Raw genomic sequence first — 24,009 nt, 5'->3', positions numbered from 1 at the left:
GCTGTTCTCCAGGTCTGTTGGGAGGCAGATTCTAAGTATGTTTGACTGTTTGGAACTAAGATAATTTGTTGTTGAAATATGACTATAGGTAACTAACTGCGAGTATTTATGTGAGAATTTAAGCAGTGATGTGTATGTAATAGAAATCAAGTACTGGGTTTGCATCTGCTCATGTAGCGCAGAGTGATGAAGTAATCTCAGAAACAAAGGCAAAACTGATTTGTAATCTTCCAGTTGCGTCTCTGTCTTCCACATGCATTGCCCATGCAAAATCTGGGACACTCAGCTGGCATTTGCAGAATCCAATCATACTTCAATGCCAGTAAGAGTTGATGTTGCTAGTCATAGTTTCAGACCTGATATATTTTTTTTAAATCCGCTCTATCGATTGCATCTATGTGTTTGTCATGACATTCTCTATTTCTGCTTGATCCGGCAGTTACTGTGATACACTTTTGTAGCTCATGTTAGCTTTTTTATATGCCCAGCACTCGATGGTCTTTGCATGCTAATGAAGAACTCCTAATGATTTCTTGCTGTAGAAAAATACCCAAAACAAAAACACCCCTTAGAGAGGAATAGACTAATTCCTCTGCCTTTTTTGATTTTTAAATGTGAAGATCAGCAAAGCTGCAGAATAGGTAGCTTATAGGAACAGTAATTGTGCCACCTCTGTCTCAGTGCTGTATTTGTACTTTTTAATGATGAAGGTAGTCTTGAACATTAGCAGCTTCTCCTGAGATGTCAGTTTGTGCTCAGGGTGAAGCATGATGAGCCTGTTTGAATTCATCTTTCCACAGTAAACTTCATAGGCTCTAGATTATTCCTTGGTCTTTTAATTGCCGTGTATTTTCTCCTGGTTTCTTTTAGGGTCAAGATTCTCTTAAATTAATGCTAATTATAGAAAATCTCTTCTATTCTGGGGGGATTTCAAAGCCCTTTCTTGTTGACTTTTGTTACTAGTATTTTCCTTTTAGCAACATTTATAGAATATGTTTCCCTCTTGATTATGTAGAAATAGATAAAGGAATAATAGCGATCCTGTGGTTTTGTGAAATGCCCTTCCCATACCCCTTCTTACATTGTAGGTGTATTTCATCATGAATGGTTTTCAAAGCTGTTGCTTGGTCTTCTGTTTTCCTTAAGTGCAAAGTCATCTCAAGTGCAATGTATTTTAATTCTTCCCTAATTATTTTTCTATTTCAGACGATTTGGGAAATTAAAGCTGTTTTGGCAGCACAGTATATTAGATCTGCTATAACCACATTTCATGTGATGAGAGCTGGTCTAAATTCCCTTTTATATTCGATTAGTGTTTCTAGTTTAACATATAAGTATTTAGTATGTATTATAGCCTAATATGTTTAATTTGTTTTATGCCTTACTGTACATTTAATAAAGCAATTATTTAACCATTTACTACCAATGAATTATGATATTGAAATTAATATTGCCTGCAATTCATGAAGGTACATTAAGCAAGATGGAAGATCTTCTTCAAGAAAATGACAAGGGCCACATTTAGGCCCTAGTACTGTGTTTATTTTGTCTTTACTTCCTGAGTTTTGTAAGGAAATTTTTAAACAAAAAATTAGGAAGTTGGCTTGTACAACCAATGAAGTGCATATGGCTTTCTACGTGCGTTACTGTTCACTTCAGGAGACACTTTTGTATATACTATTTTGCTTCACTTGTGTATAGGTTGGGGTTAATAAACTACTTTAAATAGTATGTTCATCAGCACTTGGCCCAGTCTTGTTGCTTTTTTTCAGCAAGTCTTAAGCACGCCAGGAGCTTTGACGTACCAAGGGTGAGGGCAGATGAACCTCTGCGGCACCACAATAAGGTCAACTAGTTGCAACTGCAAAACAGATACCTTGTGTACCACTCGCAAAGGCGTTAAGATGTTGACTGATGATTTCTAAAAAATGTTACCATCTCTAATAGGCTTAGACTTCTGCTTTCAGGAGCATAAATCATATGGCTTCTATATCATTAGTATACAGACTAGATGCCGCTGAAACAAATATACTAATATTGTAGTGCTTGGTTTCGCATTGGTCTGCATTTTCTGCAGAAGTAATATCTGTAAAACTGTTTTAGTAAAAATCCTGTTTTCTTCCTCTTTCTTCTCCCTTTGCCACAGGATGGCTATCCAAGTTGACAAGTTCAACTTTGAGAGCTTCCCAGAATCTCCTACCGACGGGACACAGTTTGCAAATGCAAAGCAGCTGGAAGAAGAAAGGCAACAAGCAAAAGGTCTGGAGATTAACAGCAAGCTGGATATTTGCTGGAAAATTATATCCTTTCATAAATACTTGCTTTAAAAATATATAAATAGATGCCCTATGACACATTTTATTTTATAATTCAACTCACTTTATGTCAGTGTTACTGAAAAGAAAAGTAATTAGAACTACAAAGCTTATCATAATTATAGACTGTTTAAGGTTAATTGTGCTGTATATTATATAGACGATGCTTGGGTCTTACTATAACGGCTTTTTCTGAGTCATTGAGCCTGCCACAAACCCTGTGTGTTTCTCCCAACTTGTAGGAAACTGAGGAAGTGTAGTTAAGATTGATGAGTAGTAGTTTTAGAGGGTCAAATTTTTCTGTTCTCCCACACACTGAGTAACTGAAGCATGAAGAAATACATGAAGCTGGATTTAGACAGTTTTTATATATTTAATTAAATTTGAACAAATCAGAACATATTAGAATAATTTATTTCCAAGTCCTCTTTACAGATTTAGTAATATATCTAATGGGGGTAGCCTTTTTAAGGGTTAGAAAGGACTTGTGTGATGAATTTTCAAAACATAAAACCTGCATAATCATTCTAAATGCAGTAAATACTGCCTTATGATTAGTAATAAGAAATTGCATTCAATTTAGAGTTAAACCAATGGTGTTTCTGTAAATGTAATGATTTCCATAAAAAATCCTGTGCTTGGATTGCCAAAAATACACTCTTTCATGATTTTCATCAGGGAAATGTTCTGTGCAGCCAATAGCCCCCCAAGCCATGTGTTGATACTCAGCATCTTCCAGGAGATGTATATTTTTCACTGAGATCATCCTCAAATTCGCGTGATAGTGGGTGGCAGGAAATGAGAGAAGAGTGGCAATCAAATCGTGGTTCATCTTTTTGTACTTTTAATTGTATTTTTATCTAGTGATCTGAAGTTATTTTTCATTACTAATTATTAAATTAACTGCACAGGATTTCTCAAAGGCAAGATTTGAGACGTAAATGAGATTCTTAGTACCTGGTTCTGCCCAGGCTCCCTAAGCAAGATTACAGGAAGAGTTACGTTTATGCAGGAATGTCAATATTTAACCAGAACTCACTCAGAAAATTTCTGTGGTATGGAAAGATATAAATATTCTTTGATAGCATAGTTGAATTGTTACACTGGAATTGAATGCATAGTTGTAATAATTTTGTTGGGGTGTAAAAATACATCCTCTTTACTTCCTGTTGCTGAGCAACACTGTTTACATCCATTGTGTTCTGTATTTAAACCCAGTTTTGATACCAAAAGTATCATGGCTGACATATAAGTCAGTACCTTAGAAAACCAGCAGAACAATGCCTGAATTCTGTGTGTTAAATTCAGTGCAAGCGTTAGTTTCTGTGCTTTTAGGATCTGTTATGAATGTTCTCTTTGTTCCTAGAACTAAAACTATTCTAACGAAAGGCAAAAAATTGCACATGTGCTTAAAAATCCTTGATGAAACATGTACCTTGTTTTCCAGGTTTCACGGCCCTACTAGAGTCAGTCTTTCTCATCCTTTTACTTCTTACAGCTGCATTTAGATGTGAACCAGTAAAAAAAAAAAATCTCTCACTGCTGCAAAGTTTGAGGAACTTTGTTTCTGAGACATCTGTCCTCCCACCAGAGTAATTTGACACTGGCCAGCAGAGTTTATTTCAGACATACTGATGGACAGACACATGGAGAAATGGATGCATAGCTTAACCGCATAAGCCTTGCTTTCCTTCAGAACCCAGCCTAAATGCAGCCAAGAGATAAAAAGTATTTGCAAAGATACAGGGGGATATAGTTGCTTATACTTCTTACTAGAGAAGGCATTTTTGGGAAAGTCTTTTGGATGGTAAGACCAAGTGATCTCTTTGGTGTCTGCCATCTCAGAGCTCTCCAGCTACCCTTTCTCTGCTAAGTATATGCATGAGAAGAGGAATGTGTATTTTAGAGGACACAGTTCAGGCAATTTTGTTATAAGTAATCTTATTGTTTACAAGGGAAGGGCTATATTATTTACCTTGCAGTTCCTTAAGTTCTCACTGTATTGGTTGGTACCACATGGAACCATAAACAAAGGCTTCAAGTGCGTGGATTGCATTGACTGCAGTGAAAAGTTAGTTTCAGGAACCCCCTGTGAGGGCCAAATATAGTTCACAAAGGATGAGGATTTCAGGTTTTCTTGAGGAGCACCAGAAGTATTTTCCAGTATGGAAAGTCCACTTTTCATGGCTTTATCCATTGAAATATTCAGGGTTTCAAGTGATGAGATTTTCAGTGTTTCATTTGTCAAAGTATTGTAAAACTTGATCAATTTTCATCTACTTTTGGAGGGCTGAAAGTAGGAGGCAGCATATTATTCAATCCAGCCTTTGTACATTTTTGATAGAACGAAAATTATTAGGAAAACAGACCTTCTTATGAGAAGGCTTACCGCCGTGCCATTTCAATTAAGAAAAATTCTGGAGTAATGTAATTTAGTATAGCTTTGAGATTATAGGTGTATTGAGATCATTTAAATTAAGAACATGCTGTCTTGTTTTTTAGCATCTGTTAGGTGGCATCTGGTATCAGCTTAACAACTGGGGTTTGTTTTAACGCAGGATTTGAACAGACGGAGCACATGTGGTATTAAGGTGGCTGATATTTTCAAATTATGCTTTTCTTCATATTTCCTAAATATTTTTAGATAAGGTTTATATTTTCTTCAGAGACTTATGCATTCTGACTCGTGGATCAAGGAATCTGTGCTAAGTGTCCTCTGAAGTTTCTAGAGTGCGCTGTCTGTTGCTGAGTGCTCTAAGATTTTAGTCTTTTTACTGATACTTTGTACTTGACTTCCTCAAAATCTTGAGTTAAAAATGTCATGTTACCCATCTGGAAGATGCAGGGCATGTTAAACTTCTCTTTGTGGTATTTACACATTCTATGTTAGACCCACCATAGATGATCATTCTTCAAAGTATTCCATTGATTTGTGTCATCTACATTTTGACTTCAGAAATTCAAATATGTTCAGAATTATTTCAGAGAATTTGGTCACATGCAGGTGATCCTCACTTTTAGGAGAATAAGTAAGGATTTATCAAAGTTCAGATGGCAGAAGGGATTTTTCATAGGAAGCATAGAAAGGTTTGGCTAGGGGTAGCATCAAGAAGTTATTTATGCTTCAGTTTTATACCTATTTTAGTTTGTCATAACTTTTGCTGCTGCTTAAGGAACAGTCTTTCTCTGTCCTCTAGCTCTGAATGCCTCTTGTCACCCTCCTGAAGGTAAGAACATCTTTGCCAGCAGGCTTGCTAGCCTAGTAGTCTAGTCGCTCTGAGATGGTGGAGTTTAATATTCTGAGGAATGTAAGGAAAGCAAGTAGCAAGATAATGACCCTGGACTTTAGGAGAGGAAACTTCGGGGATTTGATAGGCAGGACTGCACAGGAGGCTGCCCTCAGGAGCACAGGGGTCCAGGAAAGCTGATGCACCCCCAGGGGCAACCTTCTCAAAGCCCAAGAGTTGCAGCAGTCAATAAGGTACATCTGACGCTTCAAGCAAGGCATATCACAAGGTAACTGTAGCAAGTTGCAGCCAGGTAAATTCTGGTTAGGTACTAGGAAAAATCTTTTTCACCGTGAGGGGGCTCAAATAGCAGAACAGGTTGACTGAAGGTCTGTAAAATGGTTGTCTTTGAAGCTACTGAAAAATTCTGGTCAAGGCCTTGAACAGCCCCATACAATTTCAATATTTTCCGTGCTTTGAGCACAGGGTTGGACAGTGGCTCTGGAATTGCCTTTCAATATAAGTTATTCTATGATTTCTGCAGCCATGCAGTGGGCTGGGTCGGAGAATGTTGAAAACTGAACTCCTTTTCTTCCCCCCGTCTCCTGCTCTCCCCAGGTTTGATTGCAGCCAGAGGAGTTTTCTGATGCACTGTGAAAGAATTGCTACTTCAGTGAACGAGACTATAATATTTTGGAGTAATTTTCTTGAAAATATTCTAAACCTGGCCCTAACAGCCAGTAAAAAAATGAGACTTCCGGTGCCACCTTAAATATCATGTTCCATTTTTAACTTTTCTAATAGTTACACATTTTTTTTCTTACTTCAGTATTAATTTCTGTGATTTGCATGAAGCCTGTCCTATTTGCAATGTTTTCTTACATTTTTGAAAATGTACTCAGTTGAATTGTTCCTCAGTTTTTTCTTTTCTGTATTTAAGCCTAATTAAGCCAACATTTTTTTCAAAGCACATTCTCTTTCAGTCATATTGCCGATGTTGTTCTGCGGTATAGCTATATTTTTCTTGATATGTGGGATCAAAAGCTGGAAGCAACACTTCAGGTGAGGTTTTTCATGGAATAAAAGTTTATACCTTCCATGTTTCAGATCGGATGCTTGCTCTGAGAACTAGTCTTGACTTCTTTTGCAGGTGTCCCATGTCTGATTGATATTTTGGCATGGTGCAGCATAACTGACTGAAAAATTATTCCCAACTTCCATTTATAGTTTTTTTGATTCCTTCCAGGGTGATACGTGGAACTTTCTTCATTGAATTTCATCTAAGTGATCTTCATAAGTTTGAATCATTTATTAGGTTTGTGAACACTGACATCTTTTCCAAATACATAAATTTTAGGAATGTTTTTGCATTTCATCATGTAAGTGGCCAATCAGAAATTTGAAATTATTATGTATCAGAGAGGACCTTGAGTCATCTCATTTGATATACTGTCTGGGCTTGACAGCAAACCACTGATAACTGTTATTGAAATTTACTTTTCTGTTTGTCTATTCAGCCTTTGATTACTTCATCTTGATCATAATTACGAATCTTCGGTTATGAGAACATTGCATGTTGTGCGACTTTTGTACATCAGTAAAGATTTCCTTAGAAATACTTTAGTTGGATGGAGCTTTACATTTCCATGCAGCTTCTTAGCATCGACAATTGTTTGCGAAAGTAACTGTTCTTTAAGAACCTCAATAACTGCATGTAATTAGTTTTAATAATAAAGTACCACAATAATAATCAAGCAGAAAGCTTGAAGTATGTCTAAGGCTACTGCTATAAATAAACTGTGATCATTAATAATTTAAATTTGTTTTTATTAGTATAATTTTTATTTATGAACATTTGCTATTTTCTTTATGATTGTGTACATGTTTCCACCTGTATTTATTTGCAAAGGAACTGAGAAACATGTTATTGAAAAGAAATCTTTTTAGAGGGATGCAGAGAGAGAAAACATTAGTAACTTCACGTTAGAAACTATTTTTCAAAATCTGTTGTCTTTTTAAGCAGTAGATAACATGCTCTGTTATAACTGTGGGTGCCCAGCTACACATTAGACAATCAAGATTGTAAAAAAGACCAAAGTTTTCCTTGGGAAAATAACTAGTTAATTTGACTGTCATTCAGGGTTTTTGGTATGAAACAGTTTATATCATATATAATCTGTTCCTAAAGAAATGTGAAATGAAGGTGTCTACTGTGAAAAATTAGGGTTTGTTTTTTATTTTTCTTAAATAGCATCTGGTGGCTGTGTGTTCACTGCCTCTGAGGCCCCCATTGAAACTCATCTGATTGTTCAAATGAAAATGTCTTGAACTGCCACATGTGAACAGTTGCACTGGAAACTGGAAGTCAACTATGTCAGTCCTGGCTGATGCATGTGTTGTGAATAACAAAGACTTGACAGTTGGAAATGAGGCCTGGGTCAACAAAGGGATTCAAGAATCTGTCTCCTGTGGAAGATCGGGATTATAATCACAGTGAGATTTCAGCAAAATGCTTGGAGGTTTAGTTAAGTAGACAGATTCTGCAAGGTCAGACTTAACTTTGGCAGTCTGTGCTTCCACTTATCCGTGCAGTTTTTTTCAATGACTTTTAAAATCTGGACCTTACACTTTTGCCATTTATCCAGTTCCACTTTGAGCTAAGAATGAAAGGGTTCGTTGGCACCCCCCGTTCCAACTGCTTTGCTTTCATTGACTTCTAAAGGCTTGTCTTAGAAAATAGGCAAACTCATGAGTTATGCTTTTCTGTCTTTTTGCTCTGACATTTCATCGCTGCATATTTTGGTTGCTTTTCATCTCCAAGGTGATGAGTTTGCTACAATGTTCAGTTTGTATTTGCACAATAATGAGCAATTTTGTATAATTGCATGATATACAGTCAGGAGACAAGGATCAATTATATGAAATTCAATGCTATTTGTGTCCCTTAGGAATCGTTAAGACTATACTGACTATACTGAGCTTCTCTGTCAACTTCAGCCATTTTTGTCTTTGAGTCTGCTTGGCAGCAGGGCTTAAGCTGGACTAGATACTCTGAGGGCAAGATTTTGGTTACTGGTTAAACTAAGTACTTTTGACGTGATGAAACGTACTAAGTACTTTTTTGATTTGCTGGCAAGGGAATGAGTTTGTGCAGCTGAGGCATTTACATTATGCTTAAGTCTATTTTGCCATACGTATGGGGCAGCCTGAATACTGCTCTGTATGCCACTGGCCCTGCCAGGTCTTCCTGTGGAGTAAGCTGAAGGCAGCGAGGTTGCATGGACTGTAGAATAATTTAGGGTGGAAGGAACCTGTTCAGGTCTGGTATAACACCCTGCCCTGCAGCTTGTGTCCATTGCCCCGCTTTGCATTACTGTGCTCCTCCAAGAACAGTCTGGCTTCATCTTCTCTATACCCGCCCACTATAATAGACAGCAATAAAATGTCTTCTTAGCTTTATTGTCTTCTCAAGGCCAAACAAACCCTATTCTCTCAGTTTCTTTTTATATGTTATATGCTCCAGCTCTTTAATCATCTTGGTAACCCTCCGGGGAACTTCATCCTATATTCCTGTGTCTTGAACTGGGAAACCGAAACTGGGCACAGAACTTAAGAAGTGTAGGTATGTCGTTTTTTTATTAGTTGAGGTATAGCTATGCATAGGTTTTGCACCCAATCTAAGAAGCAGTTGGCTTCAGAAATAATGTGTAGTTGTGTAGAATTTGAAATTGCAAAATGTGTTTTCCTTATGAATACATGGATCTGCTTTGATAGCATTTACCAATTATAAAGTATGGAGAATCACCTATTTTATAGTCATTTTATAATGGTATCAGAGACATTATGCTTTCCATGGAGCTTCAAGCAGTAAAAATTTGTAATATTCCACACACAACTGTGAGCCAGTTGTAAGTAAATTACAGCTCAGTTAGTTTAAAGTTACAGTTAATGGCATCCACTCTGTTTTAAAACTTCTTTTAAATACTGCCTTTTTATTAGTGTTTTCTCTCACTTATATTCCTTACATTAAAGTTATGATAGCATTTATTCATCTGCTCTATCTATGAAGTAATCCAAATTTCATATTCTCTATCCTATAGTTTGGTTTATGGAAACTGTTCTGTTGTGCTGATGTCCTGGGTCTTCGTTTTCAGCAGCTATGTTTTTCTAAGGTGTTATTCTGCTGCCTTCAGTTTCCCAAATACATTCTTTAGTGGTGTTTATGGCTTTCAGACTCTTCGGGGTTTGTGAATTCTTCATTTGTAGTGCTTTTAGGGGGAAAAAAAAAGTTTTCCAGGGTATGATGAGAATTATTAAAAAAAAATTGGAGGAATGCTATACAATGTATTAACTTTGCTCTTCTATCATCTTGAGTTCTCGAGTCTCAATCACTAATTGTTAGATCTCGTTTTAATCTGAGGTTTCAAGACTCTTCTTTTAAATCTTCTGGAGAGCCTGTAAAATTATGTCCTGTGGTAGAAATTAGTTATCTGCAGAACTTGTTAATTTTCTTTTAAATGACACAGATGAGAACATACTTTATCAGTCAGATGATGCGCCTCTCTTTCCAGAGTTTTGCAGAAAAAGGACCGATTGTGTTTAGGAGCTGTTTATAAAAGCCCATGTAGTCTTCTATTTTTTTTTTTAGTCTATTTTTGAGAAAGATGGTTCCAGTACGCTTGGAGGCCTTGGTTGAAACCTTGATCAATCTTTCTAGGAGCATAGCCCTTTATTATTGTAGGACGCCACTTCACCTATGGTTGTTTCATTTGGAGATTACAAAGTTAAAAATGGAGTTTTTTCAAGTCTCAGAGCGGATCCCACCTCTCTGTATTTTGATTCTGTGTGATGCTCCCGTTCCGGAGAGCATGAGCCGAGCTGTAAAGACGGTAGAAGTTTTGCCAGAGGTGTTCCAGTGCGAGTACACAGGCGCTCATATGCTGCATGTACATCCGTGAAGGATCTGTGCTTGCTCCGCCTCCGCTTCTTCCTCTCAACGGAGCCGCCACAGGGGCGTCTTGTGCTACTACATTGTACCAAAGCCAGTGAACGCAGCTTTGGCCAAATACAAGATGGTGCCGACATTTGCACGTGCTTCAAAGCCCTTTGTACTCAGTGTCTTTCTGAAGTCAGGGCACTAGAAAAATGAAATCCAGTGCTCTTCGTGTAAGCAGATACATGTTATCTTGGTTGATGCATCACACGTGAAATTATTCTTAATTTGTTTAAATGGAAATTATTATCTTCATGTTACTTGCGTAACCTGTTTTGAAGCCCTTTAAAAATAGAGAATCTGGTTTTCCCAACAGTTTATTTCAGTGCCTCACTGTTCTTAGAGTAAGAATGTTTCCTATTTTTCTTCTGTTTCAGTCTGAGCTTGTTGCTGAGCTCAGAGAGCAGCGAGTAGAAAGGGAAGCTTGCAGGTTATGTGCCTGTGCGATTCTGCTATGATGTTTGCCCTCGATAACGACACTGGCACTGCATTGTCTAACGTCCCTATACCTCCACTGAACTGGCACCGAGCCACTGTTCAAAGCTATCCTAGCCCACGTTTGTTCCCTTTTGTATTGCCTTATTAAATTTTATCCTTTTTGTTTTCAGATTGCTTTTAATATGTCATTTTGAATTCTGATCCTGCACCACATAGTTACAGGTTTGGCATTTTTACAGCTTCCAGACTTCTTTTCCCCTTCTGTTTTACCATGGTTCAGGTACATTTTACCTTTGCATCTTCATATTTAACACTCCTCAGTGGAGTTTTTATATTGTAAAGGTATCACCTCCTTTAATTATTATTGTTAGCCAGTTCATGGGTTTATAAACCAAATATGTAACATTAACCTTTAATGAATCTCTAGCTTGCAGTTTTGATTTGGAATAATAGAAGTTGTATGTATTACATGCTCTTGTTCTCTCTGAAACAAAATTTTCCTTAATTCCAATTTACCCTTCCTTGAAGCGTGAAGGGGAAGCAAGTGTGGAAGGCGTTCTTAATCAACTGGTCCTGGAGCATCTACAGTTGGCTCCTCTCCAGTGGGGTGAGTAATGTCAAAATCTAGTGATGATCTTTTTAGAGGATACACTGGCTTGTAATTTTTAGCAGCATGAGAATGATAATGTTTTCATTTACTGATAATCTGTGATACAGAAGAATTTGCTAGGAATTTTATTTTCCTTTAGATATTTTACTTAGCTGAAGATAGACGTAGAATTGATATCTATTTTGTTTGAAGTATCACTGTTCAGTGCTAGTAAATGTGAAACCTGAGTATGCACTCTTTCCTGCAATTTGCAGTCCCAGTTGTATTGGATGAGAGGTCGCTGCTACTTCATTTTCCCTTTGCCTGATGATGTGTGTTTTTAAAGTAATTTCTCTGAAATATTTTAGTATGGAATTGTAATATACTTTATGGTATATCGCTTATCATGATCTAGACATTTACATTGCTAACTTTATAGGTACAAAAAAGTTGGTACTCTGTGTAGTAAGGAAGACAATTTCTCTTAATTTTGCATGCAGAATGATGTTCCAACGATGAAATACTGAATTAATTTAATTTGGAGGAGTTGTAATAATGTGACTTCTGTCTGAGGTTCTTAATAAGGCTTGTTCAGAGGCTTTGAAACATGGAATGTTTTATCCCCAACACTTCTCCTCTGTCAGTTTCAGGCTTCAGGAAAAGATCCAGTTCATCAGAAAATTGTTTTCAAAGCTTTTGCTTTTAAAGCAAATTTAACTCCATGCTCCTTATTTTAATTAATTTGGTGACCTAGAGAGGACCGTTTTTAAGGAACAACGAGCCATCACTATTGTCTGTGTTAACTATTAAAACTAAAATGATCCCCAGCTCTAGTATTTGTCTATTCTGTTAAATGCTTGTGTTTGTTTCAAGCATGTGGACCGTCCTCAACCCATGTGTTAAAACTTGTAAGTACTTTGTAGATGAGAAGATTAAACTGGTAACGGTTTAAAGTTGTTTCTTATAAGCCTGTCAAACTTTAACCATAATCATCTGTCTCTGAAATCATGCTTACCTGGCCTCTGTTCTTCAGGGGATTCAAGGATTTGGTAGCACTTGCTTGTGTGACTGTCTTTGGCCATGATTGCCCTGGTCCTCATCAGTAAAATGAGTTGTTGTGTCAGATGCGTGTTGAGAGCTCAGACAGGTCACTTGAGAGTCGTCTTAGTTCTGCGGAGAGCCATTGACCTTCAACACATTTGTAACCTGGGCTCTGTGTTTGGCACTTTTGCATGGGAGATTGCCTTGTGAATGAAAACCGTGGTCTTTTCGTTTTCATGTTTTCTTGGTTTTCTTCTTTTAATTTTCTTTTCATGCCAAATTCCACTATTTTGTTAGTAAAAGAGGCTTTTAGAGTCATAGGATTGTGTCTGGTATTCCTGCCTAAATGGTGATGCTCATAGGTACTGTGATGCACTAGCTGGGAAACATGAATGTAGCACTGATTTACCATAAAATCTGATTGCCCGTGGAGTTGGTAATTTCTCAGGTTGTTGCTTAATTCAGTTAAAGAATCCCATTTACTTTAGTTTTCAGAATGTATGAACACCAGGCAGAACTCTGTGATATTTTCTGCCTCATAACTGCGGAGTTTTCTGAAGCACAATCTCTTGGCTGATTATGGCCTATATGTCAATTTTCGGCATTAAATAAAGCAGGGAAAGGGAGATCCTCTGGGATCACAAATACTTGGTTTGCCACAACTTATATATGATATGTCCTCTTTGAAAGTTCTGGTGGCAGAAACTAGTGGTTTTGCAGTAGGCTATTTTTATGTCTAATATTTTCTCAATCTGGAATGACTACTGCATGTATTATCTATTTTGTATAATACAAAAATATGTCCATGTAGAAGCCGTAGCTCACTGTGGAGATTACTGAAGAGCATGTTTTGATTAAATGCCTGATTTTACTTGAAAACAAAAGCAAAAAATGAAAATTAAAAACAATGGAGACATTTTAGTTTCTTTTAATTAACCATAACTTTGAATATTCAGCAGTTAAATCTTTGCTAATTGGTTGCAAAACGTTGTAGCCAGGTAGCCCTACCTGGAGTCATCGTGAGGAAAGCTACTACCTCCAGAAGGTGCACCCTGGCAATCGAGGCTAATTTGGGTTGTATTAACCTGTGGGATGGAGGAGGAATTAAAAGATTGTCTTCTACAGTTTGGTGGGTGGGAGTCATAAGGAGTTGTTGGAACGTCTGGACAATCAAGAGCATGTGTGTGTGCACACGCCTGTGTGCACATATATTTCAACAACGTGACGTGTTGTCTTTCAGAGTTCAAATTGTCTTTCAGTGCCAGAATGTATTTCCTGTTCAACACTTACAGGCATGGTAAAGTGTTACGTGTGTCAAATCATCTAGGATGTAATGCGAGTTCTGTCTTCCCTGTGTTTTTTTCCTTGATATTTTGAAGTGGTTGACCTTAACTATCTTGTAAGAATCAGCTCCTTTAGTGGTAGTGGTCTGTACTGAGTACCAGTGAGATAAACTTAAGAAAGCTATCTTAAAAAGTCTTTAACTATTAACATTTCTGCTAAAGGAGATCTAGAAGCCTAATACATATAATTAATAAGGCAATAGTCTACAGATTTTCTTTTCTTGTCCTGCCTCATCCAGTATTTTGATGTCATTGATAAAAAGGTACAGTAAAAATACTGTAATATAATGGTGTCAGATCTTTTTTCTGTTAATCATAATACTGTACTCACAGCCTTGCTTTGCTTTTAGTTTTGCTTTTCTGTATGTTAAGAATAACTTGTGTTTTAATTTGAGCCCTTTAATATTAGCCATCATTGTAATATAATCTTTGCATATATTGGCTGAAAATCTTGCCTTAGTGTTATGCAATAAAATAGATTCTATGATTATTCAGGCTTTTGCTATATTGATGGTAACACTGAAGGGTTTACTTTGTTATAAGTGCTCACACTGAAACATGAATGAATATTTAACAGAGTTTTGATTAAAAAAATGACTGGCTTTTGTTCAAATTTGTAAAAGCTGGACTTCAGAATTCCTTTTAAATTTGGCATATTTAATTCATATTACAGTTAATATTACATTTCTAAAATTATAAAAGCATATTGAAATAATTTTTCATGTAAATTTGACAATCTTGCCTTTTTTTCATTAAACGGAAGACAAAGAGTAGAATTAAAACTTAGTGGCATTGAAGTTTTGTTCTGAGAGTCAGAAGTCAGCTCTGAAGGTTGTCAGATAGAGGAAAAAAGTGGCTTTTATTGAACCGTGTTGGTTGTGAGTTCATATAATTAAATGAGGGGAAAGGTATTTAAACCATGAGGAACCATAAAAAGAAAATATGTCAAAGGCTAGAGTGAGAGCTCTTAATATGGTGTTAAAATTGATTTTAAGATTTAGTACATCTCTGTAAAATGAAGTTGTCTATTAGGGAGGTTAGTAAATCACACATAATTGCAAACCATAATCTTGTTCAACACCAGCAAGTTTGATGTTCTTTAAAATTTATGACATATTTTCTTTTTACTGCTGGGCAACAAACCAAATGTAGGAATAGATGCGGTTTTAAGGTGAATATATTAATATCATCAAATCAAGGAAACATAGCCTCCAAAGTTTAATGAGGAGAACCAAGACTCTTCAAAGGCATATGTCGTGCAAGTTCCGCGGCTGGATTTGAGAATGATGAGATGGAGGCATTTGTAGTTGCTGGCTGTGCGATATTTTTTCAAACTTTATTTGATTTACGTTGCTGAGTTTTGCGAGCAAGCAAAATTCTGAGACCAAACACTTATCAGTTTGATGGTGCTCTTCTGCATTTCATAGCAAAATTATCATAGGTATAAATGCTGTGCACAAAATGTTGTTATTGAACTGGAAATAGACTGAGTTTGAAATAGACTGTTGATTGAACCTGGAATAGGCTGGACTCAGGGTGTTCCTACATTCAGATGAGAAGTACCTCTTAAGCGAGAGGTTCCCAACACTTTGCATGCTCTACACAAATTTCACAACAGAAACTTACAAGTTCTCCGACATAAATCAAAATAAGCTTAACTTCCTTCACTGCCTGCAACCAGCAGGTAAAAACATCTTTTCCTGATGATCCTCATATGTATAAAAGTGAAGATGTAGTAGAGAAATTTGATTTAGGAATTTAGAACTGTAGACAAATCTAAACGTGCCAAATGTTTTAATATATTGGGCAAATACCTAGCTTTTCCTTCTCTGTAGAAACTAACTGAATAACTGAAAACCAATCATTAACCTGAACTCCAAAGACAGTATTTGTATTAATGCTCTAAACACCATACATTGGTAAAGCTTCACCATGGGCAAAGTCCAGAAATAGCTTTTTGTTTTCATTCATGCTTTTATTTCATTCACTCATTTCCTTCATTATTCGCTTCTTCGTTCATAATAAACATGAATTTCAAGACAGTTCATAACATTTAAATAGGTCATGGATACCATGTCACAAACGTTTCATTTGCTAGGATGTGACTGAAGGGAGAACTAACAACGGTGTTGCTGAATGCTCTCCAGATCATAATTAAGAAAAATGATAGTTAGTAGCCAAAGTCTTAATTGCTCGCTTAGAGGTAGCGATTGCTACACATTTTGTTGTGGGTTCACACTAAGTTGTGTGTCTACCTGCATCACGTAGGCATACTGTAATTAGAGAAAACTCAGAAACTCAAAATTGAAAGGTGGTTTTAAATTGTCCCTCGCAGGTAGTTGGAATCAATAGGAGAGGTAGATTTAAAAGTATTTTGAAGTGTTTTATGAGCATGCGGTTCATGACAGCTTGTTTGGAAGTCCTGTCTGGTTAAGTTTCACAAAACATCTTATGGAAGCATTACTTTTAAAATAAATTATCGTAATAATTCATTGTATGTTTTAGAGAGTGTCAAATCAGAATCAATTTTCACAGCTTATATATTTCATGGATCTTAAAATTCATTGCAGAAACTACTCACCCGTTTTATTTTGCATTTTCCAGTCTGACTTTAGACCATAATTAAATCTTTCTTTCCACAATTCATGTGATTAACTCTTAGGGATTGCAGCAGTGTCAGATCACCACATCCTGAATACAGAGCATGTTTTGGATGCCATCTTGACACCCTGACAGCTTGTTGTCTCCAAGGACCTAGTTAAAAAGAGCCAGATCTCCGCAGACATAATGATTGTTAACAGTTTTGCTTTCGTCAGGGGAGTCCTACAATATTGCTCCTGCCCTATGTTTGAAATTCCAAGGCTTTCTTGGATGTTTTTTCAAAGAATACTTTTAATGGGCAACTGTAAGGAAGTAGTTTTATTTTCTCTTTTAATAAGCAAACCCCTCATAGGCCCCTCACAGAAGCATGTAGATTGTATAGGTACAAGCTTGGAAATACGGAGAGATCAGCAGGGTGTATGAAGGTCTGCCTTCAAAAAATTATTGATGTTATTCTGTTAATTCCTCAAACTAAAATAGTCTTCAATTATTTATATTTTAGAGTTACAGTAGATTGGATCATTAGAAAGATGAAACCATGAGCGTTAGCCAGAAATTCTCAAGAGTAAGCTGTCTATAAAGTAGAGAATCACAGTCTGATTCATTGAAAGACCAAAACTGAGAAACATTCTGGTGGTAAATGGATTTTACTAGGTAACCGACCTTTCTCATCCATTTACAAAAATCTTCAGGTTTTTTATTTGTTATTTTTAAGATGCAAGAGAGGTGGGAACACTTTCATATCTTAACAGCTTGTGTGAGGGCTGTTTTGGAGGATATTTTGGCAATGTCAAACAAGCAACACGCTTTAGTTACTGGGAAGTGTTAAGGACTGGGGTAGTACATTGAAAAAAATGGACTAGCTTGATAAGACTAGGGCATCTGGCACACGAATAATGTTCTCGCATGTCAAAACATGCTATTGTGTGATATGTTTGAATCAGCTGTTGTTTCTAATTCCTACTGAAGCCTTGGTTACTCTAAACTGAGAGGAAAAGCTTGTAGAGAAAGGGTTTCAGACATAACTGGCCCAGTAGTGATTTCAAAGAAAAGATGCTAAGAATAACGAGAACACCCTAAAGTGAAAATAAAGTAACAAAACTTCTATGAAAAGACAGACAGGTTGAGACAGGTTGGGTGGAGTGCCAGTGGTTACTTCAGTTCAGATTTCTGAAAGAACTCGTAGCTGAAGCTGCAGGTCCAGCATTTCTAACAACACAGTGAGAAGAGGCAGGAGGGAAAATGGAGTAACAAATACTAACGGAGCTGTCTAAGTATTGGTCTAGTTTCACCAATGTGAATCATTAGTGATTTTTGCTACTACACAGAATCACAGAATCATAGAATGGTTTGGGTTGGACAGGACCTTCAGAGGTCATCTAGTCCAACCCCCCTGCCATGGGCAGGGACATCTAGGACACTAGATCAGGTTGCTCAAAGTCCCATCCTAGCGGACCTTGAACACTTGCAACGACAGGGCACCCGAGGCTTCTCTGGGCAACCTGTTCCACTGTTGCACCACCTCATTGTAAAGAATTTCTTCATTATGGCCAATCTAAACCTACCTTATTTCAGTTTAAAACCATTTCCCCTTGTCCTGTCACTATGGGCCTTGGTAAAAAATATCTCTCTGTGTTTCTTATAATCTTCCAGTAATCTCATAAACCAGAGTACCATAAATGAAATGGCTGAAATGTCACCCAGAAAAGAAGGTTATCTGTTCTGAGACCAGTAACGCAGAAATCTGCCAGAAGTTCAGCTGTCTGAAGCCATTGGAATGGATTTGGTGACGTGTTACTCTGAGCTACCGGTGTAATTCAGCTAGGAAGAAAGGTGTATGTGACATTTGTAGAAGTGTCTAATGGAACCTCACATGGGAAACTTCTTCTATAAGAAGAGCTCAAATCAAAGTGGAATAGGAAAAAGGAAAGTTTTGGAGGTGATCAAAGAATGAAGACTTATTGTTGGGTTTATGCTGTGGAGATACTACCCTGAATAAAATTAGATCAATTCTCAAAAGTTGGGTAAATCTGGCAGTTGAGTTCTGTGTTCACTGCTGAGATGTCTAATACAGCCTTGTTTGCTTTGAACTGCACTTTCTCTGAGACCGATTTCTTTTAATTTAGCAACATCAAGAGTTGACTGATCTCCAGAAATCCATCAGAGGATGGGGTCTCAAGGAAGGAAAAATCCTGCTGAAGTAGGGCAGCTTGCCATAAGAGCATACTGCACAGAAACTGGCTGTTAATAAATGCAGTCTAGATTTTTTTTTAAAGACCATTAAGGTTTTTGATGCAATGTTACAGCTGGAGAAGAAAGTACCAAATAATGGTGTTTAATCGGATATGAAAAGGAGAAAAAGAACAGGACATTGTGGTAGCAAGAAAATTAATTCTTCCAAGCTTGATTCCGGCACATGTGCCTAATACATTTCGTTATGTTGAGTGACTGACTTTGTTTTCAATATCTGATTTACAAAACCATTGTATTTTTAAAGCAAAAAAACCCCCAACCCTATGCATAGTTTATTTCTTTATAGGAATATCATTTACGACATTTCAGATAAGGGATAACAGGTGATTGAGGAACACCATAATGATGATAAATTGTTACACAGTTATGCAAGGTGATTAATTTTCTAGGTATTGTTAGAAGTAAATTGAATAATAGATTAATTGAGCATCTAAATTAAAAAATGAAAAGCTATTGAAATAATTATGAAAATGGGTTACACTTTCAAAGCCAGGTGTGAAGATAATTGTAAGGGAGAAGACTGAAAACACAAAAAAGCTGTCTTGTAAACCACTTGCTGAAAAGTGTCACTGAATCTGCAGAGAAATAGGTTTCTATTACTTTGATGGACACAGAAGATACCATTTGAATAAAAATTTAGAAAAATATGATTCAGCTTGTGGACAGTTAAAAAAAGAAAACAGGATAAAAGATCAGAAGATGTATGTGTTAACAAAAGAGGCAAGAAAGATGCTTTGATCAGTCAGGATTTTAATTACCCAGCAATTAAATGAATTGTACAGTTAAGTGTGTAGAGAATGAGAAATGGAAAATATGCTAATTACAGTGGAGGAATATTCCGAATAGCCTATGTAGGACAGGTTCAGCGTGTAATTGGTTTCGGGCAGTAAGCAAGAAGGGAGGCCTTATTCCAGAATGCATATGATGAGCTTTCCTTATCTGGCTTCTGACGTTTTTCAGCTTTTGTTTTATTTCCCTTGAAAAAATAATGCCTGTGCTTGGAACGGAATGCCGTGAATGTTGTAAAGGAAAACAGTCTTTTCACTGACTGCATTGTGCTTTGGATCAGACTCTTTTTTACTAATAAAGTGTGCCGTTTGACTGGACTATTACATCTTCTCGGTTGAAGCGCAAGCGTACTCTGTTGTAGTTTGAAGTTTGTACTTAATCACGTCAAATAGAAAATTTTCCTTTTCTTTTTGTATTTTAATAAATGCAAAAATTTCCAAGTAATTGCAGGCATTGTCCTTCCACCCCCATGTGTTTTGACTCATCGGTTAAGGCCAGTGTGACCTATCATCAGCAAGTTTTCCGGCAAACAGACGTTTTGTAGGGAGGGAAGTTGGTTTAATTTTGAGCGTTCATTCTGAAGTAGGCCTTTATTTCATCAGGGAAGCAGAAGTGAATTAACAACTGTAAAGAACATAAATCCACCTCAGTAAGCCTTGTAATACTGAAATTAATAGCTTCCAACTGTCAAACCCTCAACAGGACGAGCACAGACCAGAACAGACAGATTTGTATGAGGAAATATAAGCTTTGGCTGAACTCCTCGCTCTTTCATGTTCTCGCCTTTTCTCCTTTTTAGTCTCCCTCTGTCAGAACTGGAAGCCAATTCTCTATTTTTTAGCATAAGAGGTTTTTTTGCTGTCTTATTTTTCTCCATTTTAGGATTTTTATTAGCCTGTTCCTTCTCCCCACTGTCTCTTTGGTAAAACAATGCCAGAACTTGATTTTGCTTTTGTTCTTATTCTGTATCCCAGACCTTTGTATTAAGCAATCATAATATTTTTTGAAAAGAAAGATTGTACAGTGTTAGGCCAGGAAAAAAGTTAATTTCATTTGATTGACTTGAATCATTAATTGATCTGATTTTACAAAGGCAGCCAGTCAAACAGAAGATCTTTCCTGAGCTGTGATTCTGTGTGCTCATTGGTACTGTATACTCAGTAGTGAACTTAGACCTTTTATTTAGTATCTGTTTCCTTATTAGACAGAAATTCAGCCTCACTTTAATAACATTTCTGATTATCTATGGCTACATTAGAAAAAGTTACAGAAGGAGATATTATTATTTTTTTTTTTTTTGCATCTTGGGATATAAAAGAGGAACTGAACAAGTGTTTTCTGTAGGGTGGCTTTGTACAAAAGGGCTTTCATCAAAAGATACTCGAGTTGTTTTCTGTTACGCATTACATTTTGTGTAGTGTTGTATAAAGTTGTGGCTCAATAATATCAGACATGTACAGGGCTGTTAAAGAACTTTTACATCAAGGCCAGACACAAGAGATGAAATAAGGAAGAATCTTAATTAAAAATGTTAGTAGTATATAGAAAGGGTAAAATGTCTCGGCGGTGTCTGGAATTACACAGAGAGAAATAATTGGTTGCCTTATGTGAAAACTTCAGGAAAGAAAAAAAAGGCAGCAGCAATCCTCAATAATTAAAAGAAGTGTTAGGGGATAATTGCATTACTGTGCTCTGATAAACAGTCAACTGTCAGTTATCTGAGGAAATGATGGGGTTGGGTTGTTCAAGCTAAAGGAAAAGCCCAGGTATTAAAAGTGTTGGAGACCATAAAACAGAAACTTCAGAGCAGAAATGGGTGCCACCAGCCCTGAATGGTTCTGGCTGGAAGTCTTCCAACAGCACTCCCAGCTGTGGGAGCTTTTAGTCCATTTGTTTTAGTGGGATGTGAAGGCTCAGAGTTGGTTTTATGCTGGACCCAAGCTCCAGACTCCAGCTGGAGCACTCCTGAGTGGGGGCATCAGCAGCTCAGATCTGGCAGGGCTTCTTGGCTTGGGCTTTGCCTTACTCGTAGCTCACATGGGTAGACTGGGCAAAACATGACTTTGCACCTATACATTAGGCCACTTTGATTCAGAGCCCTTGTTTCAAATATTTGTAGCTCACTCATTCTGCCCAGAAATTTAGGCCCAAGCATAAACTCTCCAAAATGGAGGCAGACTCCATAGGGACAGGCGTCCACACTGTGGGTTCCTTCATGGCATTTGGCATCACCTCTTCCTTCACTATCACAGTTTTTCCCATAGAAGCTCCGCTTCCAGAAAGAAAACATGCAGGTTTCTCTCACTACTGAAATTGCCAAAAAGTGGTAGTGAAACAAAGAAAATTAAAAATGAGTGAGAAATGTAATCTAAGTTTTGAGATTTGGATGAAAATGAGATCAGTAAACAGCTCTCAGTTGGAGTGAACATCCTGAACTTTGCCTGTTGAAGAGGCAAAATGACCTCTTCTGGTTTCCTAGCGACTATAATTTTGTATAACTTGCTGGAGCAACCAGTGAGTTTCTGCACATCTGTTCCTAATGAAGGTGTTAATCAGCAGCGTGCTCACTATTCGCTATTTATGAACTATTTTTGTTAAACAGTTAAGTTGTATTTGAAGGAAATGATTTCTGGTTGTGGGTATTTAATAGACAGTGATTTGTATTGTCCGCACATTGTTTTAAATTAATCTCATAACATGAACTATACATCTTTGTTATTTAATTCAGAAGTAGATTGCAGAAGGTGTCTCAATATAATTTTGTTTGGAGAGCCTTTTGTCAACTTATCGAGCTCCGTCTGAGAACCTCGCTGTGAATAGGAATTTCAAGATTAAATTTATTTGTGACTCATTTCCAGTGCTTTTGTTCTCATGTCAATATTGTTCTTTAGTTTAAATAGCTTCTCTCAGTCTCTGATGTTTGTCTTTTTTTTCACTCTCTCTCTTTATTTTGTGCATTTTGAGACAGCAGCCAGGACTACTCCTAGTCTCCTTGATAGCGTAGTGGGGCATTTTTATTGCCCACCCCACAATTATCTCAGTAGCCTCTGTCTGCATATGTTGAAAAGGGTTTTTTTTTTTCTTAGATCTGGAGTACAAGATTAGATCTTCAGTAGGATCATTCCTGACACAGATCCTTAATGATCTCTACCTTAATGAGGGAAATCTGTGCTTTCATTGTAAACACTATCTATTATCCCCTATTAATCACCAAAATTAGAGTGAATATTTACTATTTCACAGAACATGATGTAGGCTATTGAAACCAACATTGCCTCTCTCACAAACATTAGTTTGAAACTGGCAATGATGGAATAAATTCAGCTTATTAAACCTTCTGGCTCATTTCAAAGTTTATATGTTAGGACCAGTGTGAATTTTATTGATATGTGGCTACAACACAGTGGTTAGCAAGTTGCTGCTGTCTCCCTAGCGTAGCAGGATCTCTAAGGTGGATAATAATGTAATCACTCTAAGTAAATACACAATAATTAAACGACCAAAACTTTCAGAAGTTAATTTTGATTATATTTCAAGTTTCAGCTACTCAACGCCATGACCAATAGTGTAGTAAAGCAGTATCAGGCCTTATTTCTGTCAAAGATTAATATCATGTTGTAAAAACGCATCTATACTATTTCAAATGGAGTACAGTTTGTCTGTTGATGTGAAATTCCTGTGTTATTAGTTTTTTTCATCACTTTAAAGTCTTTCTTAGCAAACAATAAGGAAGATGCTCCACATAATGTTGGGAGTCATTTCTCCAAACAGCTGGAATGATGTCGTATTCACCAGGTCTCTGACATTCCACTGGCTGTGCTGATGATGTTGCTATAGAAGATAGTTTCTGAAGAAAAGGCTCCTTCCTGCTGTCATTTGCCCTGATGCTGAGAAAACTGTCCATTTGTGGCGGTGAACCCTGCACCTGCGTAGCTGTCTAGTAAGAATTGGATTGATGCCTGCAGCTCGATCACTAAGCGGTCAGATATATAACAGCTTTTTTTCCTATTAGGCTTGTATTCTGAGTGACAAAGCGACATTTGTCTCTCCAGATGACCTGTATTGACCTTATGAATGTAGGATCAAAGACATGTTTCTTGTAGTATCTGTTGGTATTGTTAGCTGGAAATTCAACAATTGTTAGGAAACACAGATACACAGATGAATGTCAAGTTTAGATTGATTTTCATTACACAATAATTACAGTTTCATCACATGCACGTGCAAAATCTTGGAAATCAAAATGTATGGGATGTCCATGGCCAAGTGTTGCCTCTGTGCCCCGTGCCGGACACAGCCGGTCCCAGCCGGCTCCAGCGGCCCCACGGCAGGGCACAGCCGAGCCCCTCAGCCGAGCTGGGGGCGCCGGGGGGAAACGGGCTTCAGAAAGGGCCAAAGGCAAAACACGGCACAGGAGGAG

At 37.2% G+C, this 24,009-nt stretch overlaps 1 protein-coding gene across 11 annotated transcripts in view; it reads left to right on the top strand.

The window, feature by feature from the left end:
• Window positions 1-24,009, top strand: part of TRAPPC9 (trafficking protein particle complex subunit 9) — a 538,181-nt gene that overhangs the window by 268,250 nt on the left and 245,922 nt on the right. For 9 of the 11 annotated variants that reach the window (XM_075085899.1, XM_075085893.1, XM_075085900.1 and 6 more), the window contains 2 exons: window positions 2,147-2,300; window positions 11,490-11,580. In XM_075085899.1, coding sequence (XP_074942000.1) covers window positions 2,147-2,300; window positions 11,490-11,580 — 245 coding nt within the window. Of the gene's footprint in view, window positions 1-2,146; window positions 2,301-11,489; window positions 11,581-18,200; window positions 19,907-24,009 lie in introns of those variants that run through there. The other 2 variants (XM_075085902.1, XM_075085901.1) reach the window with 2 other exon arrangements.

The sequence above is a fragment of the Phalacrocorax aristotelis genome, chromosome 2, assembly GCF_949628215.1.
Source record: "Phalacrocorax aristotelis chromosome 2, bGulAri2.1, whole genome shotgun sequence".
In the NCBI taxonomy this organism is placed as follows: Eukaryota; Metazoa; Chordata; class Aves; order Suliformes; family Phalacrocoracidae; genus Phalacrocorax; species Phalacrocorax aristotelis.
This window is presented reverse-complemented; position numbering and strand designations above follow the sequence as displayed.